Consider the following 26557-nt stretch of genomic DNA (forward strand, 5'->3'; position numbering starts at 1 on the left):
AAAACTGTCAAGGTCACAAAAACAGGGAATGTCAGAGAAACCATCACAGCCAAAAGGAACTTAAGAAGATATGATGACCAAATGTCATGTGGGGTCCTGGGACTAAAAAAAAAGGATATTAGGAAAAAACTGAGGAAATCTAAATAGAGTATAAATTGTAGTTAATTATGTGTCAATACTGGTTCACTAATTGTCAAAGAAAAGTACCATATTAATGTAAGATGTTAATAGTAGGGGAAATTGGGTGTGGTTTTATAAGGCAACTCTCTCACAATTTTTCTGTAAATCTAACACTATTCTAAAACATAAAGTTTTTTTTTCTTTCTGTCAATCCTCACCCAAGGATATTCTTTCATTGATTTTTAGCTAGAGTGGAAAGGAGAGAAGGGGAGAGAGAGAAACATTGATATGAGAGAGACACATCGATTGGTTGCCTCCTGCACAACCCCGACCAGGGCTGGGGACTGAATCTGCAACCCAGGCAGATGCCCTTGACCAGGAATCTAACCTGCAACCCTTTGGTCCACGGGCTGATGCTCTAACCACTGAGCAACTGGCCAGGGCCATAATGTTTTGTTTTTTAATCCTCACCCGAGGATATTTTTTACATTAATTTTCAGATAGAGCTGAAGGGAGAGGGGGAGGAAGAGAGAGAGAAAGAGAAACATCGATGTGAGAGAGACACATCGATTGCTGGCCACCTGCACAACCCAACCAGGGCCGGAGACAAACTGTAACCGAGGTACATGCCCTTAGCGGGAATGGAACCTGGGACTCTTTGGTCCAGGGGCAATGCTCTTACCGTTGAGTCATACCAGCCAGGGCCATAACATTTTTAAGTAAAAAAAAAAAAAAAAAAGTGTTGAATGAATAGAATCTTGGCTGTGTGACCTCCCAAGTGTAAGACCTTAGTCAAATTCAGTTTCTTCATGCCTCAGCTTTCTCATCTGTAAAATGGGAATGATAAGGCTAGTGCTACATGGGGCATCCCTGAGGATGGTGGGACACCACGGTCTGGCATCAGTGGAGTCATTATCTTCATCTTCATCAGAGATGGGTGGGAGCTGCTGCTGGAATTTGGGGTGAATAGCAACACAAAGTGGACTTAAATAAACCCCCTCTGGGGAGAGAGGTTGGACTCCACGTAATGGCTCAAAGTTCACACTTTCCCTGACAGCTCTGGGCACTGTGCCCAGCACAAAACCTTTTTCCTTCCTTCTCCATGTTTCTATCCCACCTGGGACAGGAGACCTGAGAAGGGACCGCGAGGGGGACAAACACTACACCCCTAAGAAATCACAGGTCTCCAGAATAGCATTTCTTTAATGTCCAACTCACAAGGGGCCCTGCAGGTGAGGGAATAAATACAGTAGGTTTTAAGATGCAGCGCGCCCAGCCCCCAGCCTGGAAAGGAGGGGGATGCCTGTGGGTCTGTTTCCCTCATCTGCAAACCGTAACAGGACTTACTCTGAGTCACGAAGCTCTTAAAGGGGCACCGTTTTCCAGGGGTCTCTTCTCCCAGAAGGGAGGTCTCTAAGCTAGCCAGACCTCAAGCTGGGAGATGCCGTCTTCTGTCCACTAGAGGGCGCCAGAGTCAGGTTCCAGGGCCTGAAGGACAACTGCCCGACCCCTGGGGGTGTGCATCACCCCTAGGGGGTTCCAGACTCCTTTCCAGGAGGGGACACACCGGGAGGTGGGATCCTGAGAGAGCCCCACCCACACAAGTCCTCCATCCCCTGCTCTCCATCTTTTCCTCCACCCTGGGATCCCAAATGGCCTTGTGCTCCCTTTCCGAGGAAGTAAACTGAGTCAAGAGAGGGGATCCCAGGGGCTGTCCTGGAGTGGGGCAGAGGAGGGACAGTGACTAGCCTTCCATGCCCAACTCACTCGTGGTCCTCCCCCACCCGGGCCTGGAGCGACGCGGCGGTCTGGGGCTCTGAGCGCCGGCCCCGCCCGCAGGCCCTGGCTGCCACGCGCTCTTCCGAGCCAGGGGGAGGCGGAGCCTGGGTCACAGCAGGTTGATCTCGTCGAGGTAGCGGGCCAGCACCGAGTCCCGCACGTCCTTGAAGACTTTACGGATGTTCTGCGTGTCCGTGGCGCACGTGTAGTGACTGAAGAGGCGCCGGGAGCGCGAGCCCTTCCCGCTCCCGTCAGCGGCGTCCACACAGCCGTTGTACATGCGGGTGTACATGTCCAGGATGAACCTCTTGGCTGCCTCCGCGTCCTGCTTCGGGCCTACGGGCAGGGGTGAGGGCAGTCAGGGCACAAGACTCCTGAGGCAGGCGGGGACCCTCGCCCCTGGGACCAAGGAGGGCGGGGACTCTAGAGACTCTCTTCCCAACGCGGGCAACTTAGGGCTGCAGGAACCCCAGCCAGCACCCACTACAATTCTAGCAGGTGGATGCCATCTTTTAACTTTCTGGCAGGCCACATGACCTGGGGTGGACCAGTGAACCTCAGCTCTGGGATTCTGATTAGAACTTGTGTTGAAGAGAGACTCCCTTGGGCGGGGGGGGACTTGGAGCTTGCTAGAGGGATGGGAACCGTAGGGATGGGAACCAGAGCTGCAGAGACAGAGGCTGGTGCAGAAGGGGAAACTGAGGCCAAGAAAAGGGGAGCCCTGGTGAGGCACATGGGCCACTGTATTGAAAATACAGCATGAGTTAAGGGCCCAACACTTGGCTCTGCTACTTACTAGTTTGGCTACATGTTAATCCATGTAACCTATGTGAGCCTCAGTTTCCTGGTTTGTAAAATTGGGATCAGAACAGTCCCAGGCCTCCCAGGGTTGAAAACATTAAACGCTATCATGTCCAGGGCTCTGTGCTCAATAATCAGAAAGCGTCATGAGTGTGTGCTATCATTCTTTTTAGAAAGGCAGGTGAGCATAGTGTGTAAGACCTGCCATCTCTAAATCCAGATGGCCTGGGTTGGAATCCTGCCTCTGTCACTCACTGGCTGTATAACTTCTGGCAAGGGACTGTACCTCTCAGTGCCTCGGTTTTCCCATCTCTAGAGTGGTGAGAAGAATGAGTCCTACTGCACAGGGGGTTTTTTGTTTGTTTGTTTTGTTTTGTTTTTTTATCCTCACCCGAGGGCACTTTTTCATTTTTTGTTCACATAGAGCAGGAGAGAGAGAGAGGAAGAGAGAGAGAGAGAGAGAGAGAGAGAGAGAGAGAAATATCGACGTGAAAGGGACACATCGAGTGGCTGCCACCCACACGACCAACCAGGGCCGGGGACAAACTGCAACTGAGGTACATGCTCCTAGCGGGAACTGAACTCGGGTCTCTCTGGACCGCAGGCCGATGTTCTAACCACTGAGCCAAGCTGGCCAGAGCTGAGTGATTATCTTGACCAATAGAATGAGGTGGATGTAACTGTCTGAGGCTAGGTCATGAGCAGAGGTTTCCACCTGGGCTGAAGTCTGGCCATCCTGACACAGCCATGCTATGAGCTAGCCTGGATAAGGATACACCATTGGGGGCAGGGAGAGGGAGAGAAAGAGAAAACAGAGAGGGAGAAGGAGAGAAGGAGAGAGAGAGAGAGTTTTTTGTTTTTTGTTTTTTTTTATCCTCACCTGAGGATATTTTTCCACTTTTTGTACAGATAGAGTGGGAGGGAGAGAGAGAAAGGGAGAGAGAGAGAGAAACATCGACGTGAAGGGACACATCGAGTGGTTGCCACCCACACGACCAACCAGGGCTGGGGACAAACTGCAACCGAGGTATGTGCCCTTAGCGGGAACCGAACCCGGGTCTCTGTGTACCGCAGGCCAACGCTCCAACCGCTGAGCCAAACCGGCCAGGGCGAGAGAGAGAGTTTAAGAAGGAGGAGGAGGAAGGGAGAGGTGGAGGAGCACAGTCACCATACATGTGGTGCAAGAAGCCATCTTGGAAGTGCATCTCTAATCTCAGCCACCCCAGCTGATGACACATGGATCACAGGTGAACAACTGCCTCAACCTTTCCCAAATTCCTCACCCTCATAATCATAAGCAAAGTAAAACTTTGGGAGAATTTGTTACTCATTTGGGATACCTCTAGAGACTCCCTTTACCCTCACAGTGGCACTCTGGGGAAAGTGCTAGCTGATACGTGCCTTCCCTGATTCACCAAAACCTCACGCTCCCTCTGGAAGATACACTACATGGTGCCCAACACTCATTGTACTCCACTCTAGTGGGCCGAGGCCCTTTGCACCTTGAGTTGCACCAAAGATTTGTTCCCAAACTTGTATTCCTCCTGATTAATATGCACTTAATGAGACACTGCACAGATCTATTAGCTATAAGCACAGCATGAAAGAGGCTGGTTGTATCTATGAAAACTGAGCTGTGTGCTTTGGAAAGACTTGTTTGGAGATCAGTCACAGATTTAAAAATAAAAATGCCACCCTGGCTGGTTTGGCTCAGCAGTTAGAGCGTCAGCCCAAGGACCAGAGTCACGAGTTCGATTCTAGTCAAGGGCACGTACCTCAGTTGCGGTTCAGTCCCCGGCCCTGGTGGGGTCGTGTGGGAGGCAACCATTCAGTGTCTCTCTCACATTGATGTTTCTCTCTCTCTCTCCCCCTCCCACTCAAACAGAAGATAAACGGAGAAGTATCCTTGGGTGAGAATTTAAAATCAATAAAATAAAATAAATAAATAAAAATGCCCGGTCACTGTGGCTCAGTGGATTGAGTGTCGTTCCATGGACTGAGAGGTCCCAGTTCCATTCCCAGTCAGGGCACATGCCCAGGTTGGGGGCTCAATTCCCCAGTAGGGGGCGTGCAAGAGGCAACCGATAGATGTTTCTCAAAAAATCAATATAAACATATATATTTTTTTAAATGCTATCTAATTAGGTATAGCTGAGATGACTATGAAAGTTAGAAAAAGAAAAGTTGTCAAAAATCTAAACAGATTCTGGAAATAGTTGTCAACGTCTTCTGGGTATGCTTTATGACAATGACCTCTATCCAGCAGACCCACCTTCACAAGATCTATAATATATGTTTTCTGAGAATCCTCCACGTTAAGCAATTACATTGAGTATGAAGGTATCTGTTATTTTATCCCCATTCTACAGATGGGAAAACTGAGAACAGAGAGAGGTTGGACAGTGGAAGGATCTGAGTCTGGAACTCAGGTCTATCCAATCATATTTGAAACTCCACTGATTCCAGACTGGGGTAGGCCCTGGCTGAGCATCTCTCTCGGGAGCTTCTTTTGGGAGGTAGGATATAGAAAGTTCTAGAACACTTACCCTGGAAACTGGGGAAGTAGGTAGCAAGGTGGGAGGTGGAGATCTTCTCCTCCAGGATGTCGGTTTTGTTGAGAAAGAGGATGACGGATGTGCTTTTGAACCAGGGCAGTTCCAGGATCGTGCCAAACAGGGCCAGACTCTCCTTCATTCTGTTCTGGGTTGGGGGACACAGGCAGTTCATTGCTCAGGTTGGCCAGCTCGACATGAACAGGAGCCCTCCCCCTATGTGAAGATGGGTCTCAGGGGGTGTGGCCAGCTGCCTGTGTGTGCCCAATATGGTTTTGTGCCTCAGCTGGTTTGACTAGTGTTCCCCACATATTCATGTCCACCTGGAATTTCAGAATGTGATCTTATTTGGAAATAGGGTCTTTAAAAATGTAAGTCATTAAGAGGTTATACTGGATGGCCTTAAATCCAATTATTGATGTCCTTATAAAAAGAGGAAATTAGGACACAGCCACCCATATTAGGAGGACATTCTGTGATGATGGAGGCAGAGATGGGATGATGCATCTACAAGCTAAGGAACACCAAGGACCGCCAGGGACACCAGCAGTTGGGAGAACATGGAACATATTCTCCCTCATGGCCCCAAGGAACCAGCCCTGCCAACACCTTGATCTCAGACTGCAGCCTCCAGAACCTGGAGAGAATACTTTTCTGTTGTCTCTGTCGCCCTGTTTGTGGTCATTTGTTATGGCCACCCGAGCAAACTAGAACATGTCACGTGGTTGTATTGGAGTGAGAGCTATGTCAGAACGACCTCAAACTCGTTCTGTCTGATTCAGTCTGAAAGTCAGAATTATAGCACCTTCCTCTCAAATGCCCAAACTGTCTATGTGACACTTTAACCACTAAAAGCATACCTGCCAGAAATAACAGTGCCCGACCTCCATGCTGGATGTTAATAAGGAGAAGAGGTCATAAAAGAAGATTGATCCTCACCAGCATTTCTGAATAAAAGTGTGATATTATTTCCAGGACAGTCTGTGTTGTGCTTCCAGGGGGTCGTGTCTCAGAACATGACTGTCCCTCTGTGTGTGTGTGTGTGTGTGTGTGCGCGCGCGCGCGCACGCGCGTGTGCCACGTGAGTGTTTCTGGCATCACAAATGCTTGTGGATCTGAGTCCTGGGGCTCAATGGTCTGATCATGAAAGAGTGGAAGGTGAGGCTCAAAGCCACACTGGACACACACAGGCCCGCTCAAGCGTGGCACTGGGGCTTGCTGCCCGGCTGCGGGTCCCTGAGCCAATGGGAGGAGGAGAGCAGAGAAGCAGTGGCCCCTCACCTCTTGGTTGTTCTCCTCCAGGCACTGGTCGTATTCGCTCAGCGAGGCCAGGTAGATGAGGGCGATCACGTTCTCAAAGCAGTGGATCCACTTCTTGCGTTCTGACCTCTGGCCCCCGACATCAACAATCCTACCAGAATTGCCCCCTTTCAGAGCTCAGGCTTAGCCAGGACCCCACAACATGGTACCCCAGACCCCACTCTGAGACATGCCAAGATCAAAATGATGAGCAGCAAGAATAGGGGCCAGCCGTTGGGCCCACGCCTCTGTGTGTTATTGCATTTCACCCCCATGGTGTCACTATTACGTCCATTATACAGATGAGGACACTGAGGTGCAGAGAGGAGGAGGGACTTTCCCAAGCTCCTACTGCACTGGGTGGTCTGATTTCTACTCTCATGGTGAAGGACAGCAGGTCGGACACATCTGGAGTCTGCCCTGGTTCTGGCTGGTGGACCCAGAGGAAACTGCAGACCATCTCCACAACTCAAGTTTTCCCACCAGTAAAATGGGGCTGCTATGTTCTGGCTGGCCAGGGGACTGTCCAGTGGCAAGCACCATCCCCTCTCTGTGTGGCCCAAGGAGAGCACCAGGCCTCCACCCCCACACACCACAACAGAAGCACGAACCCTCCTGCCTTCCTGTGCTCCCTTCTAAGAAATGTGGGTCACTGATAACAAGCCCTGCGTCATTTCCCCGGGGATACGACTGTTACTCAGACAGCCAACAGGAAATGCCAGAAGCTTCAGAGCAAGAAGGGACTTGCCCGCTGTACAGGAGGGGTAAGAGGCTAGAGACCAACCCCTCTCATGTGCCAGACTTCCTCAAACCCCCATATCCAGAGTTAGACGTGCGTGCAGTGGTTGAGAGTGGGGCTCTGGAGACTGAGACAGAGCTGGGGTACACTATTTGCCAGCCTCCCAACTCAGAGTCTTAGTTTTCTCTGAGCCCTCACTTCATTGATTAACCTCTCTCCTTAGCCTAAGAACACACTCAAGTCTCCCACCTAAAAATCCCTCCTCAGCCCAGACTTCCCTGTGAATATCCCCAACCTCTACCTTCACTTCTAAACTTTTTTTTTATCCTCACTCGAGGACATTTTTCCATTTTTTGTTCAGATAGAGTGGGAGGGAGAGACAGGAAGAGAGAGAGAGAGCGAAACATCGACATGAAAGGGACACATTGAGTGGCTGCCACCCACACAACCAACCAGGGCTGGGGACAAACTGCTAACCCTTAGCGGGAACCAAACCCAGGTCTCTCTGGACCGCAGGCCGACGCTCTAACCGCTGAGCCAAACTGGCCAGGGCTTCACTTCCAAACTTTTACCCATACATCCACCCATCTATATACATCTATCCACCCACCCACATAACCATCCATTCACTGACCTCTCCGTTTATCTACCCATCTTCCCACCCATCCATCCATCTACCTACCCATGCATCCACCCATCCATCCTCAAATTCATCCTTCCATCTTTCCAGCCATCCTCCCACAATTAGCAACTTCCACTCTGATAGTGATCTCTTCATCACTATGAAGCAGGAGGCTGAAACTCAGCCCCTAACCTTGTGGGACTCTCCATCTAGGGGAGGAAACCCATGGCAAACAGCTAAGTTATTAACCTTCCTGGAAAGGACTGTTGCAGAGGCCAGAGCAGCATGTTTGGGGTGGGGGGAGGTGGTCCAGGGAAGTCAGAGGCTCAACATGGGTGGGTTGATCACAGCCCCTGTCTCCAGGCACCACCCTGCACTCTCCACAGCTCCCTGCCATCAGCCCACAGACACAGAGCTTGCTAAGGTCACTGATGACCCTCTAACTGCTAACCCCAGAAATTGATTCTCCCACTGTATTCTTCCTGACCTCTCCTTGGTCTTTGACACTGACCATCACCCTATCTGGACCTCATCTTGCTGCACCGGCCACCCACAACTCTGTCTTCCAGTTCAAGCCTGTGTGTGTCCAGTCACCACCCAGCTGCCCTAGACCCCTCAGACTCTGTGCCCCAAGGACTTCATCATCTTATCTAATACCACCCATCCTGCTGCTGCCATGGTGGCTCCACCTTCTACCCTGTCACCTTGATGGGAAAACTGGGAGTCACTTTCAAATCCCTGCTCTAATTCCCTCATTCATCTAGCCCTGCCTTTTCTACATCAGAAACATTTCGTGCACCGTTCCCTCATTTCCATCCCCATGGACACTTCCCTGGCCCTTACTAACCCTTCCTGCCTGGACCATGGCTCCTGCCTCCTCCTGACTCTCCGGACCTCTAGTCTTACCCCCTTATTGACCACTAGAGGGATCAGCCTCTGAACTTCCCCAGCCCAAATCCATCCCTCTAGCATCGCTCTGACCACACAGTCTCTGTCTTCTCCTGCACAACAGCCCCTCAAGTGCCAGTGTTAGTGAACTCCTACTCATCCTTCAATGCCCTAATACCAATGTCCCTTCCTCCAGGAAGACCTCCCCTCCCAGAGCTCTGGTGCCTTATTCTAGTCTCTTCCAGGTCCTGATCCTGATTGTATGGGGGGGGGGGGGGGAGCTGGAGGTATCTATATCCAGTTGTGCCTCCTTTAGCCTGGGAACCCCTTGAGGGCTGGGTCTAGGAAACTCCTGCTCATTCCTCAGGGCCCCAGCTGCTTTGCCCCTCCTCCAGGAAGCACTCTCCACTGAGCAGGCTGTGTGCTCACCGCAGGTTGGTTTTCTGTACGGAGAAGCAGTACTCATTGATGCCAGTGGTGGGCATACGGCTGCGAAGCACGTCCTGGGCCGTGGGGATGTAGTCCTCCTCAGTGATGCGCTCCAGGTGCGACAGGTAGCTGGGGAGCAAGGAGCCCTGAGCCTGTTCTTGCAGCCTCCCTTGGCTTCTCAGACCCACCACCCAGGTCCCAGTGAGGGTCCCACTAGGGCAGAGAGCCCCAGGGAGGAGCCAGGATGTCTAGGGTCTGCGGGTGGCCCAGAATACCACCCTGAGGCCATGGGAGCATTGCAAGAAGCAGCTTCACCCTTGGAGTAGCATGATCCCAAGGACAGTGTGACCTCAAGCATACCAACATTGCAGAGGCGCGTCACCTTGGAGAGCTGTCACCAGGAGTGGCATTGGGAGCTATTGATGGCCTAGGAGCAAATCACCCTGAGCACCCAGCGTCATGCTCAGGACACCATCACCAAGTGAAAATGAGCAGCATCACCCCATAAATGGTGTCACCTGGGACAGCATCACCCTAGGAACTGTGTCACTTTGGAAATGACATCACCCCCAAAAAAGGGTCGCCCCAGGGACAACGTTACCCCAGAAAAACCTCACCCGAGGAACACTGTCAACCATCCCACAGCCAGCTCATGCCCAGCAGCCTGTTCCCAAGGTGGGAGCCGGCCACCTGGGACCCCCTCTGTCCAGGTGCAATCCGGGGACTGGGCCTCTGCAGGCTGCGTCTCAGCCTGTAGTTGTGCCCAGTGACCACCTCACCCCCAGTCCCTGCCTCTGGCCCCTGCTCCCCTCACCCACCACTGGGACCCCAGACTTACTACACTGCTGAGTCAAGCAGCTGGAACTCGCGCCGGCGCTCGTAGCAGGCCCGGATGCCGGCGTCACTCCACAGCCACTGCATGGCCACTGCATAGCGCTTCTCAAAAGTGGTCACTTTGTAAGGGTCCTGGCTCATGATCAGGCTGGCATGGTGCTGGAGGGATGGACAAGGCAGGTCAGAGAAGTTTCCCGACATCCCAGCAAGCCCCTTCTCCTCCTTTCTCAGCTGCCTCTCCTTCCGAGCCCATGCACAGCCCTGCACACTCCCACCTCCTCCATTCATTCCTGCATTTCCTCACAGAGCGAGTGCCTGCCCCAGCACTACGGGCCGCAGAGAAACACGTTCCACAGGACACTGGAGATAAAGACCAGGCCCATGTGCCTCCGAAGTGCAGGACACCCCTCCTGTCTTCACAAGCACTGTTTCCTCCACTCCTAGGAGACAAGTCCCTACAGGAGTCCCCCATTGACACATTAGCCTACTGAGGCATGAGAAGCAATCTGCCCAGGTCTCACATCGACGTAGGGCACCAGACAGCCCTAGGGGTAGGGAATGGGTAAGGTCCAGGTGTTTGTGAATAACCCCTGTGTGGTTTGCAGCCTGTTGTGGCTAGGATTTTGTCTCCCACCCATCCTCCGCAAATTCATATGTCTAAGTTCTAACCCCGAGGACCTCAGGGTGTGATTGTATTTGGAGATGGGGGGTCTTTACAGAGGTGATCAAGTTAAAAAGAAGTCATTAGAGTGGGTCCTGATCTAACATATGACTGGTGTCCTTATAGAAAAAGAATAGAGACGACCCTGTGAGGATACAGAGAGAAGAGAGCCATCTGCAAGCCAAGGAGAGAAGCCTGAGGAAAAACAAGGCCCGCCGACACCTTGCTCTCAGACGTCCAGCCTCCAGAATTGTTAAAAATAAATTTCTGGCCCTGGACGGTTTGGCTCAGCGGTTAGAGCGTCGGTCTGCGGTCCAGAGAGACCCGGGTTCAGTTCCCGCTAAGGGCATGTACCTCGGTTGCAGTTTGTCCCGCCCCGGTTGGGGTCATGTGGGTGGCAACCAGTCAATGTGTCTCTCTCACATTGATGTTTCTACCTCTCTTCCTTCCTCTTTCCCTCCCGCTCTATCTGAAGATAAAAATGCAAAAATGTCCTCAGGTGAGAATAAAAAAGAAGACAGAGAGAGAAGGGGAGAGAGAGAGAAAGAGAAACATTGATGTGAGAGAGACACATGGATTGGTTGCCTCCCGCATGACCCTGACCAAGGCTGGGGATAAAACCTGCAACCTAGGTACATGCCCTTGACCAGGAATCAAACCTGAGACCCTTTGGTCTGCAGACGCTCTAATCACCGTGCCAGGGCAGAAATTTTTAAAAATTTAAATTGCATTTATAGTAGTATCAAAAGATAGCAAATACCCAGTAATAAACCTAACAGTAGACATGAAAGTAACAAAGTGCTTATATCCAGAATATACAAAGATTTGCTACAAATCAGTAAACAAACAAACAAACAAACAAAAAAAACTAGGATCTATAATTTTTTTAATTGGGAAAAAAACAAAGAATGGCAAAAGATTTGAACAGTTGCTTCTCAAAAAAGAATATTCAAGTGTCCAAACAATATATAAAAAGGTACACAGGCTCATTATTAAATAGAGCAATGGAAATAAAAACCACAATGAAATGCCAGCAAGCACCCACCAGAATGGCTTAAATGCAGTGTCAGACAACATCAAGTGTTGATTAGGACAGGAAGCAACCAGAACTCTGCATGCTGCTGGTGGGAGTGTGAATTGCTACAATTACTTGGAAAACAGTTTGGTGTCTCCTATATGTCCCTTCTAGGTAGATACCCAACAGAAATATGCAGATGACCCAAATGTTAACAATATTAAAATGGACAAATAAATAAACAGTGGCATACTCTTATGGTGGAAATAAACTATGCCCCCAAAAGATAAATAAATCACAGGTATACTGTACAGTACCAGAAGTCGGACATAAAAGATCAATCCAGAAAGTTTGAGAATTTTAAATGTAGACAACCCATGTATGGCAATGGAAGATGGGATAGTGGTTATCCTTGGGGAAGCCTCCCTCTCATCTATAATACGGGGTAATAGCTGAAAGGGGTTATTGTGAGGATTAAATAATCATATCACCACTGACACCTACTGAGCCCATACTACATTCCAGGCACTGTTTTGAAAGCTTTGGGCATTTTAATTTATCTCATTCTTGTATCAGCCCTGTGAGGTAGGAACCACAGGCCCCCGATCGCTCTTCCAAATCCTTGGAGCATCTCAGATTCACAAATAAGATGCTACCTGATTAATACACGCTCAAAAAAGATTCAACTTTGTCTTTTTTCTGCCTATTGGCTTAGCGGCAACAGACAGTAATGGACCCATTGTTGTCCAGTAACAAAGTAACCTCACACCTGTTAGGTTGGCCATTATAAAAAACAAACAAACAAACAAAAAAAACCCAGCAAGTGTTGGTGAGGATGTGGAGAAATTTTGGAACCTGTGCACTACTGGTAGGAATACAAAATGGTGCAGCCACTGTGGAAAACAATGTGGAGGTTTCTCAAAAAAAATTAAAAATAGGCCCTGGCCGGTTTGGCTCAGCGGTTGAGTGTCAGCCTGCGGACCAGAGACTCCCGGGTTCGGTTCTCGCTAGGGGCACATACCACCAAAAACAAAACAAACAAACAAAAAAAAGCTTAAAAAAGCCCTGGCCGGTTTGGCTCAGCGGTTAGAGCGTCGGCCTGCGGTCCGGAGAGACCCGGGTTCGGTTCCCGCTAAGGGCACGTACTTCGGTTGCAGTTTGTCCCCAGCCCTGGTTGGTCGTGTGGGTGGCAGCCACTCGATGTGTTCCTTTCACATCGATGTTTCTCTCTCTCTCTCTGTTCCTCTCTCTCCCTCCCACTCTGCCTGAACAAAAAAAAAAAATGGGAAAATGTCCTCGGGTGAGGATATTAAAAAAAAAAAAAAAAAAAAAAAAATTAAAAATAGAATCACCAGCCCAGCCGGTGTGGCTCAGTGAACTGAGGTGGTCCCAGGGACTGAGAGGTCCCGGTTTTATTCCCAGTCAGGGTACCTGCCCGGGTTGCTTGATCCCCAGTAGGAGGTGTGCAGGAGGCAGCCGATGAATGTTTCTCTCTCATATCAATGTTGCTATCTCTCTTTCCCTTTCTCTCTCTCTAAAAAATCAATAAAAACATTAAAAAAAAATAGATCATCATATGATCCAGCAATTCCACTTCTGGGTGTTTATCTAAAAAAAAATAAAAAAAGAAAGCATATCTCGAAAAGATATGAGCACCCCCATGTACGTTGCAGCACTATTCTCAAAAGCCAAGATGTAGAAAAAAACCCAAATGTCCATTGACAGATGAATGAATATGAAAATGTGATCCTCCCTGGCTGGTTTGCTCAGTGGTTAGAGTGTCAGCCTGCGGTCCAGAGAGACCCGGGTTCGGTTCCCGCTAAGGGCGTGTACCTCAGTTGCAGTTTATCCTCGGCCCTGGTTGGTCATGCAGGTGGCAGCCACTCGATGTGTCCCTTCCATGTCTATGTTTCTCTCTCTCTCTTCCTCTCTCTCTCCCTCCCACTTTATCTGAACAAAAAATGGAAAAATGTCCTTGGGTGAGGATAAAAAAAAAAAAGAAAATGTGATCCATAAGTGGAATAGTATTCAGCCTTTAAAAAGAAGGAAATTCTTGCCCTGGCTGATTTTGCTCAGTGGTTAGAGCTTCAGGCCAAGGATCTAAGGATCTCAGGTTCGATTCCTAGTCAAGGGAATGTACCCAGGTTGCAGGTTTGATCCCCAACCACAGTCAGGGTCTTGCAGGAGGCAACCAATCAATGTGTCCCTCTCACATCGATGTTTCACTCTCTCTCTCTCCCTACCCTCCTTCCACTCTTCCTAAAAAAAAAAAAAAAAAATCAATGGAAAAAATATCCTCTGGTGAGGATTAACAAAAATATATATATTAAAAAGAAGGAAATTCTTGTAAAGTAGGCAACAACATGAATAAACCTTGAAGACATCACGTTAGGTGAGATAAGCCAGTCACAGAAGCACACATACTGCACGACCCCACTTACACAGGCAGCCAGATAGGCAGACTCAAGGGAACAGAGTAGATCGGGGTTGGGGAGGGGCACACGAAGTTGCTATTCAATGGGCAGAGAGTTTCGGTTGGTAGAATGGATAGTTCTAGAGCTCTGCTGCACAACATCCTTCCTCCAGTTAACACCACACTGTGCACTTAAAATTTGAGAGGGTAGATCTCATGTGGAGTGTTCTTATCACAATAAAATATTTTTTTTAAAAGGTGATGTGGCGCATGAACTGCATAGCAGCCTCTCCCTGCAGTAATCAGTCCATTGTATTAATATTTCCACACGGACAGGCATACAGGCATTGACTCAGGACTCCCATGCCCAAGGGGTCCAAGGATGGAGTCCTGGGGATACACAGGGGACCTGTGAGGCGGGGAGCCTGTTGGTGCGAAGCTGCCTGGAGTGCACGGCAGGATCCCAAGAAACCCCTGGAGGGGGTGTTCTTTTTTTTTTTTTTTTTTATTCCTCACCTGAGGATATTTTCCTACTTATTATCAGATAGAGTGGGAGAGAGGGAGAGAGAGAGACAGAGAGAAACATCGATGTGATAGAGCCACATGGACTGGTTGCCTCCCGCTTGACTCAACCAGGGCCAGGGACAAACCGCATCCGAGGTACGTGCCTTTGGCCGGAATCAAACCCATAACTCTTTGGTCCGCGGGCCAATGCTCTAACTGCTGAGCCAAACCAGCCAGGGCTGGAGTGGGTGTTCTTAACAAGGGCCTGGGTGTCCTAAGGAACCTGCCCCCTAGCGTGGCGCCCACGTAGCAGCCCCAGGATGCTCACCTTGCTCTCAGGCCTGCTGAAGGGGATCTGCAGTTGGTCCATGGCCTCGATCATGGCCCGCATGGACACGAAGATGTTCTGGTAGACCAGCGGCCGGAAGCCCTTGCGGTCCTCCTCCGAGTAGCCAGCGCCGTGGATGATGCGCATCTGCTTGATGAACGTGCTCTTCCCGCTCTCGCCTGGGCCTGCGGGTAGGCCATGGCTCAGTCTCAACCCCAACCTTCTGGGTTCAAATCCCCCTTGACCAAGGCCACACTCTGGGACCCTGCCAAGCATCTTCACAGCCCTCTGCCTCAGTCTCCCTACCTGCACACCCACCATGGACTGCAATAGGCCCTGCCTGCTCAATCAGTGTGAGGGCAAAATGAGTTCACTGTAAGGGGCTCTTAGGAGGTATCTGCAAACCATGGCCCTCAAGCCAAATCCAGTCATGGCCTGTTTATGCACAGCCAGGGAGTTTTTACAGTTTGTATGTATTTTCTGTTTCTGATACTTTCCATGGTTCTGGTTTTTACAATGAAAGAAATAAAAAAAAATTGTTTCATATCACATGAAAATTATGTGAAATTCAGGTTTCAGTGTCTATCAATACAGTTTTATTGGCACACAACCACACCCATTTGTGTTTAAATAATCTATGGCTGTTTTCTCTCTACAATGACAGAGCTGAGTAGTCAGTTAGAAACCCTCTGACGCACAAAGTTGAAAATATTTACTATATGTCTTTTTACAGAAGTTTGTGGACCATAGCTTAGAGCATACTTAGATATAGTAAGAGTTACATTAGTCTTCGCTATTATTATTAGTATCAATGTTTATCATAATTATAATTAATATTAATTGCTATAATAATCTCGGGTAGAGAAATTTCTTTGAAGGAAATAAAATAAGGTAGGTAAATAAAGAGTGTTTTGGTAATTACTATAGCTGAGTGTCAAGGAAGGTCTCTCGATGGAGGTGACGTAGAGTTGAAGGCTGAAAAGGCTGCTCTTGTGCCAAGATTTGAAGGAAGAACATGTCATGCAGAGGGCACAGCCTGTGCAAAGGTCCTGGTGCAGGACTGTCTGGCATGTTGGAAGAAAAATAAAAAGGCCCCGTGTGGCTGGAGAGGAAGAGAGAGAGGAAGTGATGGCAGGGAGGGGATAGGGCAGATCATGCAGGACCTTGTGGGAGGACCTTGGGCTTTTACCCCAAGGAGGTGGAAGTCCTTGAGGGCTATGGACAGGGGAGAAACAGGACCTGACTCAGGTGCTCACATGCACCCTCTGGTGGCTGCCATGGGGAGGACAGGCTGTGGGGTACTAGGGCAGAGGCACTTCTTGCTGGTAGAGGTAAGAAATGGTGGTGTGGACCCAGGAGCTGATGAGAACGGGACATATTTCCGAGATACTTGGGAGACAGAATCAACGGGGTCTTGCTGATGAACAAAAGTGGGGAGAGGGGCCCTTGCGGGGCCAGCTGCAGAACTAACAGGGCCCTTCTGAGAGGGCACTGGGGGACTGCCCAGGTTGTGCACACACAAAGCTGGCCCTGGGGTTGTGATATCAGTTCTGGAATCTTCAAAGGGCCGGGACCAGAAGCTCAAAGACAAAGGCACAGCTCCCTGCTTTCTGAGCTCCAGATCCTCCCTCCTTCTCTGTGCCTCCATTTTCTGTCTGTAAAATGGGTGTGATCGCCAGGCAGGAGGTGCAAGGTTGGAAGGCTCCTCCAACATCTGGTCACCCTTCCTGGCTCCTGGGGGACACAGGTGTGGGGGTTTTTCAGGGACCAGAGGAGGGACTGCTGCAGGAGGAACTGGAAAAGCAGTAAAAAGGGAAGGGGTGGCCTAGTTAGAGCCCAGAAAGAGGAAATGGGAGCACAAGGAGGGGAGCAGGGAGGAGACTGGAGTCTGTGGGAGGCAAAGAGAAGGAGGGTGCTACCTTGCATCACCCCCAGGGGCATCCTGGACCTTGCCCACCTCACCCCCAGCACATCTGAGGGTGACAACTGCAGGTCTGAGGTGGCACCAGGTGTTATAAATTCACTAGAATCGAGGTCTAAGAAAATGAGACACTATTGTGTCTAGACACCAATGTACTAAAGGACATTAGTGGGGACAGTGGGAGAGCTGGCAGATGTGAGTCGGGGTGGCACGGCTCACAGCATTATACCATGCTCATCACCAGCTTTTGGTCATGGTCCCGGGGGTCTTTGTTTTATAGTGAGACTCAAACCCACTGAAATATATAGGGGTAAAAAGGTGTCAGGGCTGCAACTTACAAACAATTCAGAAAAATGAATACATTATGTATTAAATATATAAATGTATAGCAAATACATTATGCTATAATCATGCATTCAATAAATTTTATATATATATACATACCCTTACATGTAGCATATACATATGTGTATATATTTGAGGGAGAAGGACAAAGAAAATGTGGTAAAATGTTAACATTTGCAGCCCTGCCAGCTAGCTCAATTGGTTAGAGCATTGTCCACATAGCCAAGGTTGCAGGTTCGATCCCAGGTCAGGGCACATACAAGAAGCAACCAATGAATGCATAAGTAAGTGGAACAACAAATCGATATTTCTTTCTCTCTTCTCTCTCTCTCAAATCAATAAATTAAAAAGAAAAAAATTGCAGAAGAATCCAGGTGTAACTTTTCTATAAGTCTGAACGCATTTCAAAATAAGTTAAAAATGAAAGAAAAAAAACAAACTCTAGAGCAGCAGTTCTCAACCTGTGGGTCGCAACCCCTTTGAGGGTCGAACGACCCTCTCACAGGGGCCGCCTAAGAAATAACAGTAGCAAAATTACAGTTATGAAGTAGCAATGAAAATAGTTTTATGTTTGGGGGTCACCAAACATAAAGGAACTGTATTAAAGGTCCGGGGCATGAGGAAGGTTGAGAACCGCTGTGTTAGAGCAATCTGAAATGCTGGATTAGATCCTGGAACAACAACAAAAAAAAGGCCTTCATGCCCAGTGTGGCTCAGTGGATTGAGTGTCATCCCATAGACTGAGAGGTCCTGTTTTGATTCCCAGTCAGGGCACATGCCCAGGTTGCGGACTCGATCCCCAGTGAGGGGCATGCATGAGGCAGCCAATCAACGTTTCTCTCTCACATCGATGTTTCTGTCTCTTTCCTTTCTTCTCTCTCTAAAAAAAAAGATCAAATGAAGAAACACACACACATATATATTTTTAAGAGGGCCTTTGTGGAAAAGACAGTCAAATCATCCAACCCACCGACTGGAAGTTAGTTAACAGTGATATGACAGGAAGGGTCCCATGTTAATTCCTCAACTATGACAATGGCACTGCCGTTCTATGACATGAATGTGAGGGAAGCTGCTTAGGAGTAGATGGCAACTCTGTGTACTATCTTGACAACTTTTTGATACATCGAAAATTATTCCCAAATAAGTTTTCTTTAGAAAAAAAAAAACAAAGCACCCACCCAGGTCACCCAGGTCCATATCTAAAGCTCTCCAATGTGGGGCCATGTGTCTCACTTTCTGGAATTTCTTGGATTTTAGGAAGAGGACACTAAATAGTCAGGTTCACTAAATATTCTGGAAGTGAAACATCTGAATGTCACAGTCAGCGATATAAACCCACAGCCTTGCTTCCCATTTAGAAGCCTGGGGAGACCTCCAGTCTGCAGAAGTTTGCCATTAGGAGACGGCAGAGTGGCTGAGCCCGAAGGCCCTTGAGAGCTGAGAGCATGAAGTGCCATCTCACCTGAGCCTCACAGCGAGGGAGGGCCCCCCTTGGCCCCACTTTTCAGGTAGGGAAACTGAGTCCCAGATCTGTTGAGGGGACTGCCTTGGGTCAAATCCAGTTATGTCTGAGTCCAGAGCCCCTGGGCTTTTAAATGATCATACTGGAAGTTCCCCAAATGCTGCTTAAACAATAACAACAACAATATTAATAATAGGCATCATCATAATCACAGTGAGCATGATTTAACTCTTGGCATCTGCTAGGACAGGGGCCAGGGTACTCTGCGTGTCCTCAGTCAGTCCTCATAAGATTCCTGCTGTTTTTCCATTTACAGAGGAGACATGGAGCTCAGAGAGGCGAAGTGCCTTTCCCAGGGTCCCACAGCTAGTGGAGAAGCAGAGGACTAAAGTCAAGCCCTTATGGGTCCTTCACCCACAGAATAGGACATGATCAGTCTGGTGGAACAGAATAGGACATGGCCAATCTGGTGGATGAGGCGTCATCAATATGTCAGTTGACGTGACATTTCTATAGACACTCAGAAACTGGATGGCTCCTCCGGGTGCTTCCAGAGACAACAGTGAGACCTATGGCAAGGGACTGCACCCTCTGACCTCTCTCTTGGTTGCTTTCCAACTGTCAGACCTCAGATCTCCACCAAAAGTATAGAGAACAAAGGTCCCAGGAGGCAACAGTTAACTATGTTGTGATGCACTGATCTTTTTCTCTTCTCTTCCATTTTATTAAAGAAAAACAAATTCTGGTATCCACCCACAACATGGATTTTGTGATTCATGAATGGATCACAACCTGAATTCTGCAAAACATCATGGGTGGAAACCCATCTTTGCAGCCCACGTCTGTCCTGAAGCCACTAAGGGACCTGGACGCTCTCCAGCCCTGGCTCCTGGTCTGCCTCAGGAAACTCCCCACCTGGGGCTGGGGGCTGTGGGGACGGCTGCATCCACTTGGCAGGGCCTTGAAGCCCAGACAGGAAGTGATACTTCCTCCTGGGATGGATGAGGAAGTGTTACTCAACAGACACCCAGAGGAGTGGGCCAAGCCTCGGGCATCACGAGACAGCATGTGGCTTCTGCCACAGGGATGGCACCCCCAGCATCCACCCAGCCCTGGGAAATGGAGTTCCTGGGGTACAGGAGCCAGTCTGGACAGCAGGGAGTAGGGGACAGATGTCTCAGCTTCTATGTCCAGCTCTGGCTCAGACTGGTCACTGACTCAGACCAATGCTGCTACATCCCTGGGCCTCGGTTTCCCCATTTGTCATTGGGGTTCTGTGGCTTTTCTCTCCTGAGGCATATTTACAGAACAAACACACAGACTTGAAACTGGAATTCTAGGTTCTGATCATGGCTGTATCACCTTGGGCAAGTCATTTACCTCTCCGGGCCTTGGTTTCCCCATCTGGGTTTATGGACAGAGCTGGGTTCTTGACTTTTTACCCTCCCTGACATGTGATCACTTCCTGTCAGGGACAGACACTACCCCCTCTCCTTGGCCTTCATCCTCAAAAGGATCAGCAATCCTTCAGGAAAAAATAACTTTTGGAACTGGTCTGTGGTGATGTCTGCATATCTTATGTATTTCATTTTTATGTTGCCTTGGGTCAAGTGAAGGCAGGAGGGCAAGAAATAAAGGTGTGTGACACTTCTTAATATAGATGATCTCAGATTAATCACTAATTAAGGACTAGGTTAGTATTAAGAGTTTTGTTTTACATTATACACTTAATCTTTTTGAGTAATTGTTAAAGTGCCTCATCTGAAGTATTGCTGACCTCATCTATTTATACTTGACAATTTGAGAACGCAGTGAAAGTAATTTCTTATTTGTAAAGCATTGAGCATCAGATTTATATTATTTATGTGACTTTTCTATAACTCAACTGGTTGCATTATACAAACATTCCATTATTATTCGAATTGTAAATGGTGAAAAATGAACGTTTATAGGTAACTGTAACATGTTTCACTATAGGAAGTTTTACAAATAAACATGCATAGTTGACATAATTTAAATTACAAAAAAATAATAATAGCTTTTGGATTTAATTCCTCTTTTCAAGAAGGCAGAGAGGTATGAAGGTGGTCCTCAGGGCAGAGATGAGGGTGCTTGAAACCAGTCCACAGGGCTGTCCACAGGGCAACCATCAGTGCTTGGGGACACAGACAACCTCCTTTCCCCACTCCCATCTCCACACCAGCAAAAAGGACTTCCTGATTTGGGGCTGGCTGTGCAGTGGTCACAGTGGTGTGGGGCAAGAAACCTTCCCAACTCCAGGAAGATAAAGTACAGGTTGGGAAAATTGCCCCTGAATCAGGGTTGAGCTATTCGTTCACTCATTTATAAAGCATGCACTAGACATCTACCGTATGTCAGGTTCACTGTCCTTCTGGGCTAGATGCTGGGGGCACCGGAGTGAATAAGACAGACATGATCCCCACTCTTGCACTGTTTGCTGTATAACTGCAAAGGCAGACAATAAACAAGTAAACACCCAAGAGTGTCAGTAAGTGCGTGCTATAAAGAAAAGTCAAGCAGCCCGGCCGGTGTGGCTCAGTGGTTGAGCGCCGACCCATGGACTGAGAGGTCCCAGTTCGATTCCCGGTCAGGGCACATGCCCAGGTTGTGGACCAAATCCCCAGTGGGGGGGCATACAGGAGGCAGCAGATCAATGTTCTCTCTCATCGATGTTTCTATCTCTCTCTCCCTCTCCTTTCCTCTATCTAAAAATCACTAAAGAAAAATAAATAAATAAATAAAAAAACAAGAAAAGTCAAGCGAAGATGGAGAAGGATGAGGCCATCTATACTGCCACGGAATTCAGGGAAAACTTACCTGTGGAGGTAGCAGTTGAGCTGAGACCTTTCTGGAGTAAGCGTGCCAGCCATGCAAAGGCTTGGTGACACTAAGAAATCTTGACAGGGAGAATAGCAAGTGCAAAGGCCCTGAGGTTCAGATAAATGAACTTGAAATGTGCAAGGAAAGCTCACTAACACTGATAAACATTTAGTCTGATGGATGAAGAAAAAGGACTGAAACAAAGAATTAAAGAAAGCCCTGGCCAACCCCGGCCGGTTTGGCTCAGCGATTAGAGCGTTGGCCTGCGGTCCAGAGAAACTCGGGTTTGGTTCCTGCTAAGGACACCTACCTCGGTTGCAGTTTGTCCCCTGCCCTGGTTGGGTCGTGCGGGAGGCATACACTTGATGTGTCCCTTTCACGTCAATGTTTCTCTCTCTCTCTCTCTCTCTCCTTCCCACTCTATCTGAACAAAAAATGGAAAAATGTCCTCAGGTGAGGATTAAAAATAAATAAATAAAATAGAAAGCCTTAACCAGTTTGGCTCAGCAGTTAGTGTTGGCTCTGATGATCAAAGGGTTGCGAGTTTGATTCCTAGTCAAGGGCATGTACCTGAGTTGCAGGTTCAATCCCCAGCCCCGGATGGGGTTGTGCAGGAGGCAATCAATCGATGTGTCTCTCTCTCCCTCCCTCCCTTCCACTCTATCTAAAAAATCAATGGAAAAATGTCCTCAGGTGAGGACTAATAACAACAAAAAAGAATTAAAGAAGGAACATCACTAAGGATCCTATACTAGCAAAAAGGATGACAAGGGAATGTTATAAACAATGTTATGGCCCTGGCCAGTTTGGCTCAGCAGTTAGAGCCTCGGCCTGTGGACCAGAGAGTTCCAGGTTCAGTTCCAGCTAAGGGCACGTACCTCGGTTGCAGTTCGTCCCCAGTCCCATTTGGGGTTGGAAAGGTGGCGACCAGTCAATGTGTCTCTCTCACATCAATGTTTCTCTCTCTCTCTCTTCCTCCCTTTCTCCCTCCCACTCTATCTGAAGATAAATGCAAAAATGTCCTTGGGTAAGGATAACAAAACAATGCTATGCCCATAAATTTAACAACTTTGAAGAAATGGACAAATCCTTTGAAAGACACTAATAACCAAAGCTCATTAGATAGCTTAAATAGCCCCCTTTATTAAAAATAGTAAGTAATATATTAATATATCACATATATTATTAATATGATAATAGCCTATTAAAGAAATGAAATAGAGATAGATATTAAAGCAGTTAAATTCTTTTTTTTTTTTTTCTTTATTGAATTTAGAGAGAGAGAAAGGGAGAGGGAGAGAGAGATAGAAACATTGATGAAAGAGAACATTGATCGGCTGCCTCCTGCATGCCCCCCACTGGGGATTTGACCCACAACCTGGGCATGTGTCCTGACCAGGAATCAAACTGCGACCTCTTGGTGCATGGGTCGATGTTCAACCACTGAGCAATACTGGCCAGGCAAAGTAGTCAAATTCTTTTTTTTTTTCTTTATTGATTTTAGAGAGAAAGGAAGAGAGAGGGAGAGAGAGATAGAAATGTTGATGAGAGGGAAATTGATTGGCCACCTCCTGCATGCCCCCCACTGGGCATGTGCCCTGACTGGGAATTGAACCAGCAACCTCATGGTGCATGGGTCAACGCTCAACCACTGAGCCACACTGGCCAGGCCAAAGCAGTTAAATTCTTTTTTTTTTTTTTTTTATCCTCACCCGAGGACATTTTTCCATTTTTTGTACAGACAGAGTGGGAGGGAGAGGGAGGAAGGGGGAGAGAGAGAGAAAAATTGACGTGAAGGGACACATCGAGTGGCTGCCACCCGCACGACCAACCAGGGCCGGGGACAAACTGCAACCGAAGTACGTGCCCTTAGCGGGAACCAAACCCGGGTCTCTCCAGATCACAAGCTGACGCTTTAACCGCTGAGCCAAACTGGCCAGGGCAGCAGTTAAATTCTTAATTAAAAACTTTCCAGGCTCAGATAGCTCATTGATGATTTTACCAAATGTTTAAGGAAAACATGAAATATTCAATGAAGAGCAAAGAAGCCAGGTGGCTGCAGCTGAAATATTACAGCTGATAGACAGAGCTGGGGTCTGAGAGGTCAAGAGGGGCCAGAGTTTGAATTTTATGCTATGTCAGATCTTCTTAGAGAAATAGGGGAGGGGGGTTCTTTTTTTTCTCTCACCCAAGGATATTTTTCTACTTATTATCAGATAGAGTGGGAGGGAGGGGGAGAGAAAGAGAGAGAGACAGAGAGAAACATCGATGTGATAGAGCCATATTAACTGGTTGCCTCCCGTATGACCCGACCAGGGTCAGGAACAAATCGCAACCAAGGTACATGTCCTTGACCAGAATCGAACCCGAGACTCATTGGTCTGCGGGCCTGCACTCTAACCGCTGAGCCAAACCGGCCAGGGCGGGGGTTCGGGGGTGGGGGGCGGAATTCTTTTACCTAGTTCAGCAAGAGAGAGCAATGTTAGAAGTTGGAAGTTCCCTCAATTAAGGTGCAATTCCTGGGGGTCCAGTGCTCCCACTCTCTTTTCTCTTTCCAGTCCTAAAAGCTTCCCACTGGATAAGGGAAGAGAGAGGTGACTATACAGCCTCTCTGACCTGGGCCAAGCAGATGTGACTTCAGGACACCTGGGACCTTCCCCAGCCCCCACCCAGGGCTCAGGGAGTCCTGGGAGACCCTCCGAGGCCTGGGCCATACACAGGGCAAAGTGGTTGAGGAGCGAACACATGTGGACAACAAGACTTGAGGTTTCAGAGGTCACAAGCTGCCGCCCTTTAAGTCATCCCTACTCCCTCATTTGGTTTAATTTTCCTCCTCAACCTTCTAGCTTCTAGAAATTATTTTATCTGTTTATTGGTTCACGGGCTTAATGCCTATCTCCCTCACCAGAAGATGAGGTCCATGGAGGCAGGGACAACTTTCATCTCCTTTGCAGCTGTGTCCCCAGGAGTTACTTAATACATCTTGAATATATGAATGAACCGATCAATTACTCAATCAGAACCAACTGACAACACTCTGCCCACAAAACTCATGCTAATAAAACCTCCAGAACCTGGGTCAAACCCTCTGGGCCGGCTGGTGTGCAGGGAGAGAGGAACTGGAGGGCTGGAGGGAACGGAGATGGAGGGAGAGGCCAGGGCTCGCGGGCCTGGGCAGGCGGCAGTCCTGAGCTCATGGTTCCCTTCCCATGACATAGAGCCGGTAGGGCGTGCTGGGCCTGCCAAGCTGGAGCCGGCCCCACCACGCCGCCCCATGGGGCCACCTCCATTCTTGCAGATGCTCTACAAGGTGGCTGGGCCCATGCTTGGATGAGAAACAGGGCCTCTTTGTGCCTCAGTCTTCCCATCCGATATATGGGTTCCCAGCTTCTCTTGTCCCAAGGGGTGCCAGGACCCTCTGCTCCAGCCCTCTTCCCTCTGCCCACCTCCAGGCCCTGGACTCACCCAGAAGCAGCAGCTTCAGCTCGCCTCGATCCCGCTTCTTCTGTTCCAGGAGGATCTTGTTGATCTCCTGGTCAATCCGGGCAGCGGTCTTCTCATCCTCCGTCAGGCACCAGGGGCAGCAGTGCCAGGTCAGCGACCGGGCCATGATTCGGGGCCTCAGAAGGCACAAGGCAGCATGGCCCTGGCCCCTGGGGAGGGTACTCCCACCCTGCCGGCTCCGGGGAGGGCTCCTGTCAGCCAAGAATGAAGGGGCTGCCCTCTTCTTGGGGGTCACCCCCCGGAACCCCCCCCAACTTCCTGGCCTCAGGCACCCAGGCAGCCCAGCTTGAAGAGGCCTGAGTGCCAAGCACAGGGCGGTGGGGGAGGAGGAGGTGCAGAGGCTCAAGGCTCCCCGCCCATCTCCAGACCTGCCCAGCCCGGCCTAACAGGTTGACTGTGGCAGCAAGGAGGAGAGGTGGGTGCCCCTGGGGAGGGTGAGGCAGCTCGAGGGAAGGCCCCACGAAGTCTGGGTCCCAGCAGTTAGCTGGGCCCTCCTTCCTCATTCTGGAGAAGGGGTGGACTCCATCCTCCCGGGGCCCCTGACCCCGCCCTGGCCCGTCCCCGGCCCACCCCCTGCGAGCTGCTCTGAGCCAATTAGGAGCAACCCTCAGAGTGCCGCCCGTGCAGGCAGGGCGGTACCTGCTGTCTGAAGTGCTGGCGTGTAGGGGCTTGTTTCACATGCACATCACCCCAGAGTTACTGCTATTTCCCCCATGTACAGATGAGTAAACTGAGGCACAGATCATGATGGGACTAGACAGGGACCGGAGCCGGCTCTCACCCATGGAGCCCCAGGGTCTAAACACTAACCAGGCAGCTTTGAGGAGGGCCCTTTATTCTTCTGACAAACACTGATCGAGCACCTACTGTGTGCCAGGCATTCTAGTTGCTGCAGAAAACAAAATGACAAAACCCCTCACCCCTCTGCCTAACATTCTAGTTAGAGAGACTAGTGAGGAGAGACTTTTTTTTTTTTTTTTTTAGAGAGAGAGAAAGGATAAAGGAGAGAGAGGGAAACATCAATGTGAGAGAGAAACATCCATCAGTTGTCTCCTGCATGAGCCTACTGGGGATCGAACCTGCAACCTGTTGGTGTACAGGACGATGCTCCAATAAACTGAACCACCCTGCCAGGGCAGAAAATAAATTTTTAAAAAATATTCTAGCCTGTTGGATAGCAATACAGTCTGAGAAAAAAATAAAGTAGAGCAGGGGACTGGAGGTTTGGGGGCTTGAGCTGTCTCTTTACACCAGAAGTCAAGGAAGGTCACACTGACCAGATAGCAGTTGGCACCAGGAGACGTTGAACAGGAAGTCTGGGCTTAGAAAGACCTTGTGAGTCGAACCTGCTGGTCAAGCCCCCCTGCCTTGACTCCCTTAGCCTTTAGGACCCTCAAAGGAGGACAAGGACACAGGGGGTGAATATATGGCTGCTTCCTGAGTCTCACAGCAAAGGGAGATTGCAATTTGTCTCCAATCCAGCAGATCGTGGCCGTT

General features: G+C 49.1%; 1 protein-coding gene across 3 annotated transcripts; it reads right to left on the reverse strand.

The window, feature by feature from the left end:
- Nucleotides 1-919: 919 nt before the first annotated feature.
- On the reverse strand, nt 920-25559 carry GNA15 (G protein subunit alpha 15). 3 transcript variants are annotated; one of them, XM_036241237.1, is made up of 7 exons: nt 25022-25559; nt 14985-15169; nt 10068-10222; nt 9230-9358; nt 6534-6663; nt 5247-5400; nt 920-2235 (listed from the first exon to the last, which is right to left on the reverse strand). In XM_036241237.1, exons 1-7 carry the CDS (start codon nt 25164-25166, stop codon nt 2009-2011), a joined length of 1125 nt encoding a protein of 374 aa, XP_036097130.1. In that variant the 5' UTR covers nt 25167-25559; the 3' UTR covers nt 920-2008. The 3 variants fall into 3 exon arrangements, with proteins under 3 accessions (XP_036097130.1, XP_036097132.1, XP_036097131.1); XM_036241239.1 differs by lacking the exon at nt 25022-25559 and adding an exon at nt 21085-21183; XM_036241238.1 differs by lacking the exon at nt 25022-25559 and adding an exon at nt 15907-16164.
- Between the last annotated feature and the right edge of the window lie 998 nt (nt 25560-26557).

This window comes from Molossus molossus, unplaced genomic scaffold, assembly GCF_014108415.1.
Source record: "Molossus molossus isolate mMolMol1 unplaced genomic scaffold, mMolMol1.p scaffold_m16_p_4, whole genome shotgun sequence".
Taxonomy (NCBI): domain Eukaryota; kingdom Metazoa; phylum Chordata; class Mammalia; order Chiroptera; family Molossidae; genus Molossus; species Molossus molossus.